General features: G+C 46.6%; 1 protein-coding gene across 16 annotated transcripts in view; it reads right to left on the bottom strand.

Annotated features, from left to right (window-relative positions):
- Positions 1 to 501: 501 nt before the first annotated feature.
- Positions 502 to 14,717, bottom strand: part of KIF1A (kinesin family member 1A) — a 222,334-nt gene continuing 208,118 nt past the window's right edge. For all 16 annotated transcript variants that reach the window (XM_073360490.1, XM_073360493.1, XM_073360491.1 and 13 more), the window contains 9 exons: positions 14,358 to 14,419; positions 13,699 to 13,844; positions 11,580 to 11,792; positions 11,040 to 11,117; positions 9,716 to 9,840; positions 9,193 to 9,339; positions 8,614 to 8,806; positions 7,870 to 7,988; positions 502 to 6,336 (listed from right to left, as the gene is read on the bottom strand). In XM_073360490.1, the coding sequence (XP_073216591.1) occupies positions 6,294 to 6,336; positions 7,870 to 7,988; positions 8,614 to 8,806; positions 9,193 to 9,339; positions 9,716 to 9,840; positions 11,040 to 11,117; positions 11,580 to 11,792; positions 13,699 to 13,844; positions 14,358 to 14,419 (1,126 nt within the window). In that variant the 3' untranslated portion in view covers positions 502 to 6,293. The remainder of the gene's footprint in view (positions 6,337 to 7,869; positions 7,989 to 8,613; positions 8,807 to 9,192; positions 9,340 to 9,715; positions 9,841 to 11,039; positions 11,118 to 11,579; positions 11,793 to 13,698; positions 13,845 to 14,357; positions 14,420 to 14,717) is intronic.

Here is a 14,717-nt window from a genome sequence, read left to right as displayed (position 1 = left end):
ACATCGAGAAAACTAGACTCATGACTTCAGTAATTTTGTTATTATACAGTAGTACAGGGTGTGCCCACAGCAATCACATATATACAAAGCAAGAGAAATGGTCTCCCAGCACTTGGGGATGGCATCACAGGAAGAACTCATGTGGACAAACTAGATAATGGAAGCACAGGCAAAAACAAACAAAACCAAACCCAACCCCCCCCCCCAAAAAATCCCCCAACCAAAATAAAATAAAAGTAACCACAACCGCCTTCATTTTACAGTAAGATCTTAATAACAAGTTGAATCTCATGAAGAGTTCCTTCATACAGCTCATTGATTACCAGACAAAGATTTCAGAGTAACAACCGTGTTAGTCTGTATTCGCAAAAAGAAAAGGAGTACTTGTGGCACCTTAGAGACTAACCAATTTATTTGAGCATAAGCTTTCGTGAGCTACAGCTCACTTCATCGGATGTAGCTCACGAAAGCTTATGCTCAAATAAATTGGTTAGTCTCTAAGGTGCCACAAGTACTCCTTTTCTTTCAGACAGAAAGAGAGACAGTAAGAGCACCTTAGAAAGGTGTAAGCTCTTACGGGCTGCTGCTGTTTATGACATGCATCACTGGTAACAGCTGGAAATGCTTATGTGAGCTCCTCCAGTTCTCAGTCAAGTGCTGCCTCCTTTCCCATGGTAAAAACTCAACTTCTTCTTGCTTGTTTCTTTTGAGGTCAATTTGGGAAATCTTTCTCTGTGGTTACAAAACCAGCAGTTCTCTGAGGGCCCTTTGAAGAACTGGTATTTCTTTTTTTGAGTGAGTACCTCATTGTTGGCTGAAGATCATCAGGATGGGTGCTTCATACGAAAAACTTGATGTAGACAAATGACTGCCCCTTGCATGATTACAAAAGGCCAGGCAAAGACAGTCCATTGATTTCGAAGCTGTTTCCCCATGACAAACTTGTTCAATTAAATTACCTCTTATCCTACCTTCCTGATAAGTCATGATTAACTTTGATGATATCATTCTATCTCACTGACCTCTGTTACACCAAGGGAACAGTATGCTTCTATTACTGTGCAACTGCTGTTACTTCTGAGTGACCAGTCTACAACTCAGCTGTGTCACACTGAATTCAATTAGTTTTCAAATTCATCTACACATGTTGAAATATACTGGATGACTTCTCCAAATGCACCCATTTTGGATTGTTTCTTCATTATAAGGACTATATGGGTCTTTTCCTGTGCCATTCTTACCCTCACAACAAAGTTTCTATGCCTCAGCTTTGACCGAAGCTAAAAGATTTACGCAATCTTTAATATTTAAATCCTGAAGACCCTTTTCATCCTCAAATCCCATGGAAAGAACAATGAATAGAATTTAGTCTCAGCTATTCTAAGGGCTGATGCATGTATCATCTACTTGAATTTTTGAGAATGTATGTCTCTCTGGGTGGGACTCTCAACAGCAGGGATGGTAAGTTAAGGAAAGGTGTGGGGTGTCAGATATAGAAGAGGACTCTCCAGGACTCTCCACATATAGAAGATATAGAATTAGGACTCTCCAGCCATTCCCCAGATGGTACTAAAGAAAATAACCCTTTTGGGGAATCCACTTGAACAGCAGATGGCTGCTATTTGGATATTTTATTGGGAGCCAGTATAAGTCCCATAAGCAGTCATTATTCCTCAACTCTAGATCTTTATATTTGCGGCCTGATCCAAACCCACTGGTGTCAATGGAAAGACTCCCACTGTCTTTGGATCAGACCTGTCTCTAACTCAGAAAAGTAGTGTACTCTGCAGGTTTGCTGGCCTCAGGCACACAGCACTGACTGAGTGAAACCAGATGTCTTCTCCATAACCAAACCATCAAGACCATGCTCTTCAGGATCGCTGACCTAAGGCAAGACCCATAACAGTATCACCCCCAAGCCATCCTTCCTCTCTGATCTGGCAGGGATTCCCAGAGGACCCAACACTGGCATTTGCATCCCTTCCTCATTTTTCTCCCATTGTCTCCTGTGATTCTGTGTCTAGTCCAAAACAAATACAGGCATGTATATAAGGAAGCATGGTGATATACTTTTATAACCTAGCTACCTCCACTCTAGACAGCTCTAACCTGGAGAAATCTCTGAGAATGAGACTGAATGAGAGATAAAAAAAAAACAAAAAACAGAAGTCCAAGAATGTCTTGATTTACACTGAAAATCCAGAGTTCAGTTGGGATGAGAATGGAAATTTAATAAGCCTGTTTTACCAAAGAAAGGGGCTTAAAATTTCATATGCTTCCTAAGATTGGCTCCAGAACACTTTGGTTTACACTAGCTCTTGATAGGACAGTACCAGCCATTCAGGACATTTCTTAGAAACTGCATCAAAACAACAAGTTTTTGACTATGAAGTATGTTAAAATAGGTACTCAAGCCAAGTGGTCTTTACCAAGGGCCTGATTCAAAATGCACTGAAGCTGATGGGAGACTTTCCATTGGCCATCATCAGGGCCTCAGTGGAAGGACCTATTTGCTGCCAGAGCAGAGATTGCTGAAACGTATTTTCACCAGCTGACAATCAGTTCTTTGGGTGAGGTTTAGCCGTTAGAATGAGCCCTAGTCCTTTCTATGAAAGCTCCCTTATAAGCTGGGAGATAGAACAAAGAATTGAGAATTAAAAAACCCTAGAACTTAAGACTGATTAATATGGATATATACACAAGGGGGAGTGCTCTAACTGTTCTAGGTCTTGATTCAGCAGTCAGCAAAAAACTGAGGCATGTGCTAAACCAGGGGTCGGCAACCTTTCAGAAGTGGTGTGCCGAGTCTTCATTTATTCACTCTAATTTAAGGTTTTGCGTGCCGGTAATACATTTTAATGTTTTTAGAAGGTCTTTTTCTATAAGTCTTTAATATATAACTAAACTATTGTTGTGTGTAAAGTAAATAAGGTTTTTCAAAGGTTTAAGAATCTTCATTTAAAATTAAAATAAATGCAGAGCCCCCCGGACCGGTGGCCAGGACCTGGGCAGTGTGAGTGCCACTGAAAATCAGCTTGTGTGCCACCTTTGGCACGTGTGCCATAGGTTGCCTGCCCCTGTGCTAAACATTAGATGTGTGCTTAATTCCATTCAGTGTGATTTAAGCACATGCTTGATTGCTTTGCTGGATACGGATGGACATAAGTATGTGCTAAACATGCTTTTCTGAACTGAGGCCATAGTTTGGAGTTTCTCTCTTGCAGATTCTCATTGAAGGCAAAGCATCTCTCTCTGTGTAGATAATAACACATAAGATTTGTTTGTATGTATAAAGCACTTATCCCAGGCATTAGGCATTTAATTTAATTATTAAAATTCAGTCCTGTATTTAAAAAAATAATTCTAAGTCCATAAGGAATAGCTGTAAAAACAAGAGACCTTCACCTGGGTCAGCAAGTTGCTGTCTAACCCATCTGCCCATGTAGGACTGGCACAAAGAGCCCACTGAAAGGAACAAGCACTGCCACCTGCACTGACACTGTTCCCTGCAGGAACCTGCAGTGCCATCCAGGTCTGTGAGATAGAATGAAATTCCCTGGGACTCGTAGTGATGCCGTTGAGCTGGTCAAAAGCAAATCGGGGTCCAGAGGGAAAAAAAAGCACTTGTCATGCAGCATGAATCATAGAATCATAGAATATCAGGGTTGGAAGGGACCTCAGGAGGTCATCTAGTCCAACCCCCTGCTCAAAGCAGGACCAATCCCCAACTAAATGAGAGCTGAGGTAAACAGTGGCTCAATACAAATGCACTGTCTCTGTGCAGACAGGAGGCAGAGGCTGGGGAATGAAATCTTTCTTCACACTGCAGCATGGTGGTGGGCAGTTTGCTGGGAGCTTTTGTGTGTGTGTGTGACATCTCTACCAGCCCATTGAGGTTGCATGGAGGCTTTGTTGGGCTCCCCACATGTCCCCTTACTCTATGCCCTAGCCTCCCCAAAATAAGAAAAAGTGAACGGAGAAATACACTGCATAGACCATGTCCACTTGGAGCCACACATACAATACTCAACAAACACAACAGAAAGGATGGAAAAGTGCCTAAGAGAACCAAGGCACAGCCGTCCTGTGCAAATTAAGGTCAGCCGTGAAGTGTGACAATGAAGCATGGACCAGCGATGGTCCTGGTATATGTATGGAGGGAGGGTGAGCTCCCCCTGTTTCTGCCTGGAGTTGGGTGCATACAACCAACTGGAAATCTTAATTAAACAATCTGGGTAATTAAAAATTTATAAAGACCTTTGCTGCTTAAGTTACTTTAAAAAGCTTATAGCAAGGTCAGCACTACCTGACCAGGTCCTTTCCATGGGGAGAGGGGTTATTAATGATGTCATATGTCTGCTTTGGTATGCTTCCCCCACCAACTTAGCTGTTCTATGTAGGCAGTCTAAGCCTGATAGAGAGGTGAGGCAAGGGGAAAGAGGATGAAGTTAATGTTTTAAATGGGGGAGGGGAATAAGACAATGTAATCACATATAAAAGTAAAGAGAAGTCGCAATTTCTCTCATCCTTGCCCACCCCCATGCCATTCTCTTTGCTACCCATTCAATTGCTGCAAACAGATTCTTCCCATATGAAAGAGAAGAGAAGTAAAAGCCCTTTCAGAAAAGGACAGTGAGACTCAGCCATCTGGTTCAAGACAACTGTTCTGAATTTAGGCTCCAGTGTAATTTTATGATCTAGCTTTGACCACCACCCCCCCCCATAACAACCCTTTATTAACTCGGACCATCTGCACAGATGTAACTATATGGGCAATGCCCCAGGATTCACTAATGAACCAGCATTTGGTTGCAGTAGCCACCTGGTAGCCCAGAACAAGCTATTGCTAGCTAAACAGAATGCAGGTCTGCAAGTAATGCACAAGACAGGTCTGTCATCTCTCTCCATATTATACTCACTGTCGGGATGCAATCCCTCCTGCCTCTCCCCACTTCCCAGCTGGGTGGGTTTTATCAGATAGGATTCTTGAGTCCCATCTGCAGTGTGAGTCCCTGTGACACTGATTAATCCTATTGGAGGTTTCCCAGCTAGAGATTAGTACAGTACAGCCCAGGCCAGAGATTAGTACAGTACAGTATAGATGGCCTGCATACTTACTAGAAGGTGACTGAGGATATTGAGAGGCAGGCTGCATTGTACTCATTGGGAGCGTTCGAACAGCACCCTACCCCAAAAGTGGATTGACAGAACCATCTGCCCTTCCAGAACTTCAGATCCCCTTTCCATCCCTTTCACCCCATTTGAGGTTGGGCCCTGAAAACAGACAGAATAGAGGTAAGAACCCCAAACCAAATCTCCTGTGTAGAACCTACCAGAACCTATCATCATTGCAGTCTACCTGGGTTTCAAGCACTTGGGGGAATGGAGGGGATGGGATACACACACAAAGTGCTTCGATAAGTGTGGTGACTTGTCTGTGTGCATGTCTTTGCTGTGCTATGTGTGGATTGCCTCGTTTGGGATGGCATAGTGTACTATCCAGTCACCACCTGGAGGAAAAGTGGTTTGAGCTCTGGGGTCAGTGGGGGCAGGAGGGTGAGAGTTCTGAAGTCAGTGTGTACATGTTTGCACACAGGTGGGAGCATGACCTCCTGAATCCATCCAGACCTCCCAGTGCTGGGGATTGAGAAAGAAGACAAAGATGGCATCACAAAACAGCCTGACAACCCCCTCCCCACTGGCCCACCTTCCAAGGCTCTGCCTTCCCTGGGAGAGGCTTTATGTGTGCAGACATGAGCAACAAAACGGGAAAAACTGAACATACAGATTGCAGTGAAGTAAATAGAAATAAATACTTTATAAATCTCAAACTACCATAACTTAATCTACCTTTTTTTATATGTCAATAAATTAAGAAGTATCAGTACTTAAATCTATCACTTTCTCTTCACATGGAAGCAATTCCTCATGACTTGTAATCTCTGACCTTTCAAATGCTCCTGCCTCCTTAAATTGTAGCCTTGCTTTAAAATAAAAAACACAGCTCCTGCTTTTGAAAGTTACAGGTTCATGTGACACCAAGGTCACTCAATGAGGAGATGGGCAGAAGATCACGTGCACAAGAAATCATGACCAGGCTGTACTAGGCTTTTGCAGATATAACAGAAATGCATTTTCCCAGTGAAGGTGTAAATCGAGATGGATCCATTTCTGGAGCAGGCAGCTGGGGTGGTGGATGGCATAAAAGATTTGACATTAAGATAGGGACTCTTGTATAGAACCAGCAATCTTGATCCTGCCGGCAGACAGATGAAGTGGAGAGCGGTTTTAGGTTAGATTCTCATCTGGGCTGTTCTCCTTCTGGACAGCTTGGATCTGTTTTGGAAACCAGGAGACAAAAGGAGTCAAAGGACTAGAAAAGGAATGCGGAGAGATAGAAAGGGAGACAGACACTCTCCTTGTGAGAGACCCTATCATGGAGGTAGAAAGAGGTGCAAGACACACAGAAACTATGGGCTGGTTTAACATCGGCACAGACCAGATGAGACCAGACCCATCCACAGCCCAATTAATCCATGTGTACCTGACAGGGGGCAGCACCAGAATCAATCAAAGGGAGGGTGGGTAGGTATGTTTCTTTATACAATGACTACAGAGAATTTCTGTTTATTTCTTTATCTTCTTTTAACTCCACTACTGAAATTATGATGTTTTGTTCTAGGGATTAAGGATCAGATCCTCGACTGATATAAAATAGGTTTCATAAAAGAACTAGATTCATTCATGGAGGATAGGTGCATCAATGGCTATTAGCCAGGATGGACAGAGATGCAAAACCATGCTCTGAAGTGTCCCTAGCCTTTGTTTGCCAGAAGCTGGGAATGGGCAACAGGGCATGGATCACTTGATGATTAACTGTTCTGTTCATTCCCTCTGGGGTGCCTGGCATTGGCGACTGTTGGAAGACAGGATACCGGGCTAGATGGACCTTTGGTCTGACCCAGTATGGCCGTTCTTATAAATTGGTGTCACTCCATTGACTTCAATAGACTGATGCCTAGTTCCATCAGCTGAGGATCTAGCCCTGAATTTCTGTGTTTATTTCGGTGTGTGTGTGTGTGTGGGGGGGAACTGTGTCCTTGTAACATTAAGCTGGCACAGTTGAAATCACAGTTAAAATGAACTCCTAAATGCTGCACAAAACAATGAGGCCACCAGAGAAGTGCTTGTACAACCTGCCCCCATGGTGTACCCCAATCCAACAGCATTACTAAACCATCATCATTAGGATTCAGAGTTATTGAGAAACCTAGCTGTTCTGGGATTTGGAGCAAAATTTTGGATTGTCAGTGCAGAAAGACTATGTCACCGTGTTGCCCGCCTGCAATTTTAACCCCTTATGATGCAGTGTCTGCATCTGCATAGAGTCTGTGAAGCAGATTGGGCTACATAAAGGCAGCATGTGAATTTTATAAGCAATGGTTCTGAGAGCAAGGAATAAGACTTCAACATCCAATTTGAAATACAAATGAAAGGGACCAAGAGTAGCACCATCTCTCTGTAGAAAAACATTAAACCAAGACCCCTTGTCACAAGGCGACAGAGCTGAAGTGGATGGAGGGGAAGGAGTCTCTGGGAATTGCCCTGTTTTGCTCATTTGATGCTGCCAACCCCTTGCAATAATTTTACAATCAGCACACAGCAGGCCTTGCTTCCTGCAGCTCCACCTTCAAAAATATATGGAAGATGCTTGATAACTGGGTAGGAAGAGGCATGACAGAGCAGATTTGGGGAGCAAGAAACCAAGCTGGACAATCAAAACCAAGCTTCTGCTGTTGCAGCCTAGAGCATTACCAACAGGTTACCAGGCTGTCTCCTAACGGAATGGTTTAAAATGTCCCCAGGTACCTTATGGATCCAGCTAGCAGAGGGTTAAATGCGTACAGCCAGTCGTGCATGTCCTTGTCGCTGCTTGCCTGAAGAAGGATTCCACGATGCTCCGTGCATACTGCAAATGTGTTGGGGGTCTGAAACAGACCAATGCCATGAATGAGTCCACCAGGCTACCTGAGATGACACTGAGCAACATGCAGCACAGCTTGGAGCATGAAGGGACATAGAACAGGACCCAGACAATGCCAGGGAAGATGCTATCACAGTAGGCTACGTTTCCTTGAATGTGAAATTCCTCTGCTTTTCTGAACAGTCACAGATCAGAGCTCTGTTGTGGCTTCTTTGCAGAGAGGAGAGTGGATTCTGACACCATGAGAACATTTCTCATTTTTAAAGGTGCAATTTCACCCTTTGGGACCCCGTGATATCAAGGGAACTAGGTGTGAGCTGTCGAGCAGCACAGGATCGCCCTAAAGCTGGCTCTGTGGGGAGTATTAGCATACCACTGTGCTCCTAGACTCTCTTCTCCCTTCAACACCATGTTGTGAACATCACTGTTCCTTTCATGTACCAGTTTCTGATCCCTATGGTCTTTCCCCATCCTTGGCCCATAGTCATCACTGCAGCCCCTCCCTTTTACCTTTAACATGGTTTCAGACATGTGCTGCCATTCTGGTTCCCCCCTTGCACTTGTAGCACAGCCCTGGACACGAGCTGTGCTTCCCCTGTTTTGCCCATATCATGACCTCCAGCAATTACCTTGAGCATGGCCTGCTGGTCCTCACTGTACTCCACCTGAGCAGAGGAGAGGTTGAGGATGGCTCTCTCCACAGAGTCCTTGTCTGTATTGTAGATGTAGACATAGGGGCGCCTCACAACCACATAGCGCTTCACCCAGCCGTTGGTGTGAGGCTCGAGGAAGTGCAGGTAGCCTTTCTTTGAGACAATGGGACTGCAGAGGGCAAGACAGGGCAGTCTCATGCTTAGTGACTGAAGAAAACCACCCAGCAAAAGGGTTAAAACCCCAAGTACTTGTCCCTACTCTTGCTGTTTTGCAGATTGTCCCTCACCTCCTTCCCGCAAATCCCACCTCTCCAGATGCAGACTGCCAGCCTTGAACCTCCTGCCCTGTGACCTTCTTGTCACTTAGCAGCAGCTAGTCTGAATACCTTCCATCTTCCTATGTCCCCAGCTAGGCTTCCAGCCATTTGAGGAGGGAGCTGCATGTGGCTATACTGAGACAGGAACAACTGCCCACTCTAGCAGGGACAGCTCCAGCCATGAGGGCATTCAAAGTACACTGACACCTCCTGCTTCAAGTAAACCAACTGCTCATACCTCACCCGGATCTCCTGAATATCGGGGACCAGTAAGCGCTGCGTCTCTTTCTCATCTTCAGACCCACATGTAGGAGATTTCTTCAGTTCTCCCTCCACTACGGGTTCTGGCTCAGGGCTTTCTGCCCTGGAAGAGAGATGGGAGGTTCTGGAAGGGGAAGAAAGGTATTTAATTACAATGATACCTTCACAGTGACTTTTGCCAATAGCCATCTCTGATTTTCTTCTGAAAACTGGCTAACTTGGTGCGCACGAAAGTGACCTACTGATAGCAGTGGCTAGACCCAGGCAAGGCTATATCCCTGTGGAATCCCCCCCTCCAAATCACTGTGCATGCTCATCACTTCTGGCCTTCAAACCTCCCGTGATGCTGGCACTGTATCTCTTCTGCACAGAGACTGATGGTTATGCCCAATCTCATGGTGGGTTGGTGTATGGACTAGCAATCAGGCTGACCCTGTACATGTTTGTTTGGGCCTCAGTGTGAATTTCTCAGCCCACAGTGGTCTGGGTGCATCTCTTACCTGACCTCAGTGTCTTTATACTGTCCTTCTAGCAGTGATGGGCAGGTGGAAGAGGGAGTCAGGGTGGTGACACCAAGAGCTGGCATGGAGGGGTCTCTCAGCAGGGTCACAGACATTTCTGACAGCTGCAGGAGGAAAGAAATCATTTCCTGGAATCAAAATCTAATCTGAGCTATAGGACATGAGCCTGGAGGGCAAAGGCCAAAGTTCGGTCTGGTGAACTGAAGACAATGGAGTTTCACCTGCTTATTCCTGGTACGAATTTGGGCCTAGCTGGGTAACGAGCGGTCTCCCTTGCTGCAGAGACAATTCCTCTTCCATATTTGCATGGTTACTGGGGTCTTTTAAAGGTTACTCTGAACAGATGGAGGACAGCTTCTCAAAGTCAGTGTGATCCCTAGAGGAGAAGGGAGCTAGGCCGATATAACACAGTTGAGGGTGCTATCTTTTATAGCTCTTGCCTTTTGGTTAGAGCCGATATTAGATATACTAATGCCCTTGATTTTTCCCCACAGTTTACCAGCTAGGGAAAGTTTTACAGCCCTCTAGCAGATGCAGACTCCAGGGACGGGGCAGGTCACCAGACTTTCCTTCTCCCCACATAGGTAATCTTCAGGGCAGATCATCTGCTCTTTCCCACCCCTTGCCTACATCTCCCTCCTGTTTCCTTTCCCTTTCCACTCCTGCGTGCTCCCAGTGGAAAAGGTATCAGGGACTGGCAGGGTCAGACCCACTGGGCCCTGCCCTCCTGTGCTCTGCTCTGGAGAAGTAAGTGGGAGGCAAAGTGAGAAGCTTTGTCACAGTGCTGACGCTGGCCTCCTTCTGGAGCTGACCCTCTAGCCCTGAGGTCCCAGAGCACCAGTGTTTCTAGGCTAGTAGCCGGGGGGTGGGTTTCTGGAAGGCACTAGATTCACAAGACTGATCCCGCTCCTTCTCAGTCCCATAAGGGAGGAACTGCAGTCAGACCAGGAGACAGATATTAGGAGAGGCAACTTCTCCTCCCCTCCTCTGCTCAGCCAAAGCAGAGATAGACGTGGAGGTGGTAATCTCATGGAATGCAGCACCATGCACCTCTCCAGTAGCAATGACTGTGGCATGCCATTGGTGTTAGCACACAGAGCCTGCTTAATGTGGAGTGAAATGGCACCTTGAGGCCTTGTCCGCATACCAGCAGGAATCTCCTGCTAAGATTCCCAATGCAGGCCAGGCCAGGAGCTAACTACCAGTAAGTGTCACTGTCTGAGCAGAACCAGCACTTCCATACTGCTTATCACATCATTGTTCGAAGCAGGGAGTGCTAATGGTGCTGGGAAGTTGGTCCTACCTTGCTCTCGCTGGCGCTGATGCAGACATGGCTGTGACTGTACTCTCTGTTAAATGTATGTGTGAGGAGACGCAAGCACTGCAGGGGAAACAAAAGGCAACATCCAGTTGGCAAGCAAGACCTCTCCCCATGAACACATAAACGTCTTCCAGTCCCACCAGTAACTCTCCCCATCTGCCCTTCTCTGCCAGGCCTGAAATGCGCGGCTCTGTCTCAGCTTCCTCTGGATAAATATTTCAAAGGCAACATTCTGCTGATCAGGAGGAACAGCTGTGAGCACCAAATCCATGTCATGGATTCCCCTGCTTGCCTCAGACCTTCCACAGATTCTCCTTCCACATCTCCTGCCCACTGCCTCCTCCCCTAACCACTGCCTCTGCTGAAACCCTCCTCCATGCTGTCACCTCCTTGCACCTCAATGAGGGCCACTCCCTTCTCTGTGGCCTTCCAACCTTCTCTCCAGCCTATGTAGAATGCTGCTGCCCATCTGCTCCCCAGCGTCGAGCCCTCTAGAGGGGCTAGCTTGCTGCAATACAATACCTTGACGGCAAGCTCTTTTTGCCTCTCGCTGGGGGTCTCCAAGGGCGAGCTCCTGTCCTCTGAGGCACCATCTGCCGAGAGTGGAGAGGAGACACAGGAAGTGCTATGGGAATCGGAATCCTCACTGGAACATGGGGACAGGGACTCCAGGCCTGATCTTTGGGTCGTCTCCAGCTTCTCACGCAGGAGGAGGTAATGCCTCGTCTTCTCAACCTGGACAAAGACATTCACTCTCAAGTTCAAGTTTCTGGCACTTAACTTCACTTGCATTATTCCCTTCCCACTGCATTGCCTTGTTCAAACACATGGTGATGAGTACCTTGGAGTGAACGAATGTCACAGATCCGATATGGGCTACTATGGGGACACTTTAAGATGACATTATACCACAACTATCAGAAACTCCACAAAATGCCAGCTAGTGGCCTAGCTTTCGTAACTGTTGTTCTTTGAGATGTATTACTCCTGTCCGTTCCATGCTAGGAGTGTGTGCACCCACATGCATGGCTGCTGAAGATTTTTCTTAGTGGTATCTGTAGGGCCAACTCTGGCGCCTTCTCAGTTCCTTCTTGCCATTGACTCTGACAGTGGGGAAAGAGGGCAGGTCACGGAACAGACATGAGCAACACATCTCAAAGAATAACAGTTACAAAAGGTAGGTAACTGTTTTTACTTCTTTGAGCGACCATCACGGGCAGTAAGAAGGGACTGAGAGAGCACAGTGCCAGCAGCACCTCATATACCAGCGCATGAGCGTGGGGCTCCCGGAGGTGCCAGAGCCGGTCCTATGGATACCACCAAGGGAAAAATCTCTAGGAGTTGTGCACATGGGCATGCACACACCTAGCCTGGAATCGACATGAATCGTAGAAGATTAGGGATGGAAGAGACTTCAGGAGATCATCTAGTCCAACCCCCTCCTCAAAGCAGGACCAACACCAACTAAATCATCCCAGCCAGGGCTTTGTCAAGCCGGGCCTTAAAAACCTCTTAAAGAAGGAGATTCCACCACCTCCCTAGGAAACCTATTCCAGTGCTTCACCACCCTCCTAGTGAAATAATTTTTCCTAATATCCAACCTAGACCTCTCCCACTGCAACTTGAGACCATTGCTTCTTGTTCTATCATCTGCCATGACTGAGAACAGCCGAGCTCTATCCTCTTTGGAACCCCCCTTCAGGTAGTTGAAGGCTGCTATCAAATCCTTTCCCACTCGTCTCTTCTGCAGACTAAATAAGCCCAGTTCCCTCAGCCTCTCCTCGTAAGTCATGTGCCCCAGCCCCCTAATCATTTTCATTGCCCTCTGCTGGACTCTCTCCAATTTGTCCACATCCTTTCTGTAGTGAGGGCCCCAAAACTGGATGCAATACTCCAGATGTGGCCTCACCAGTGCAGAATAGAGGGGAATAATCACTTCCCTAGATCTGCTAGCAACTCTCCTACTAGTGCAGCCCAATATGCCATTAGCCTTCTTGGCAACAAGGGCACACTGTTGACTCATATCCAGTTTCTTGTCCACTATAATCCCTAGGTCCTTTTCTGCAGAACTGCCACTTAGCCAGTCGGTCCCCAGCCTTTAGCAGTGTCTGGGATTCTTCCGTCCTAAGTGCAGGACTCTGTACTTGTCATTGTTGAACCTCATCAGATTTCTTTTGGCCCAATCCTCCAGTTTGTCTAGGTCACTCTGGACCCTATCCCTACCCTCCAGCATATCTACATCTCCTCCCAGCTTAGTGTGATCCGTGAATTTGCTGAGGGTGCAATCCATCCCACCATCCAGATCATTAATGAAGCAAGCACTCGAAAAAAAAGTAAGAGATCTCTGCATAGCCCTCCCAGCTAAAGTTTTGTAGGTCCAAATTGCCACACACCAGTGCTTGGGCTCTGCAAGAGAAGTCATGGGGATGGAGTCAAATGGTGGGAAAGCAGCACCAGCTGTTGCATGTTGTATTTGCTTCTAGTGTACCTCAAAGGCAAAGCATCAGATACACCTTAGTGGATATGGGTAGGAGAAGCTGCCAGTTAAACAGGATGTTTCACCTTGCATTTGGCCATTACAAGTCAAGGTCCATTGGTTGACTGAAGTTCCTGGCAATAGGTTTCTAGGGTGGAGTCTTACCTCTTGTAGGAGGCTGAGTTTCTCCAGTTCCCACTGATGATCCAGGATGAGGCTGTCACTTCGAGGTCTCCACCCAGCCAGGTTCTCTTCGCCCCGCACGTATGCAACAGAGGTGTCCAGCACACGCCTGCGTCGTCTCTGCATACCTGCAGGAGAGAGGATCTCCGCTTTAGAGATCATTGTTCATGCCTTTAGACTGGGGCTGGTAAGATGGAGAATGGCCTAAGGTGATGCATATCTAATTGTAGACATGCTCCATATATCTGCACTGCAGCACGGTATCGTGTGTGTGTGTGTGTGTGTGTGTGTGTGTGTGAGGTTTTGGGGAGATAATGACATGCATAGACTATCCGTTCTCTGTCTCCCCCCTGCCCAGCATGGGACTGGATATGCTGGTTTGCTGCAGGTGCTGACCTTCACAACCTGTCATCTAATAAAGACAGAAAGGGCCACACATATTAATCCACTTAAGCCAATGGCATTACACCAGGGATGGATTTGGCCCTCAAAGTTTAAGTCCTTTTAAAAAATAAGTAGCCAAAACAATCCAACCCCAAAATGAATCCCAGGGGTTTTGGTCCCCTTTAAATTCCAGCAATGGAGTCCCCATGGGTAAAATAACCCCTAAAGCAACCCAGAGGTAGAGATGAACTTCCCACCTGGACTGCCGGCATCAGCCACACGGCAAAGGCTGAGCTCATACACCCCAGTCACACGGTTACTGCAAGCAAATGGAAGGCAAAAGGTTACACACTGCTGAGGGCAAATGCTCCTCACACAGACCCTTTTCTGCAGGATGCAGTGGCTGAGAGGTGTCAGCTAGGGAAATGGGGCTCAGGTCCCAGCTGTGAAAATGGTGGGTTTGCCCTAATTCTCATTACAAAGCGACTAGCCAGCAATAACAATGTGGTACATAATTTGTTAGAAGAGCGTTGAACAAGCTCTTGCTCTGGCAATGTCCTTCAAATTCTCCTCCTGAATGTTCATGCTCAGAGAGCTGTGGTGGGGCCTGCAGTCCA

Source organism: Lepidochelys kempii, chromosome 9, assembly GCF_965140265.1.
Source record: "Lepidochelys kempii isolate rLepKem1 chromosome 9, rLepKem1.hap2, whole genome shotgun sequence".
Taxonomy (NCBI): domain Eukaryota; kingdom Metazoa; phylum Chordata; order Testudines; family Cheloniidae; genus Lepidochelys; species Lepidochelys kempii.
This window is presented reverse-complemented; position numbering and strand designations above follow the sequence as displayed.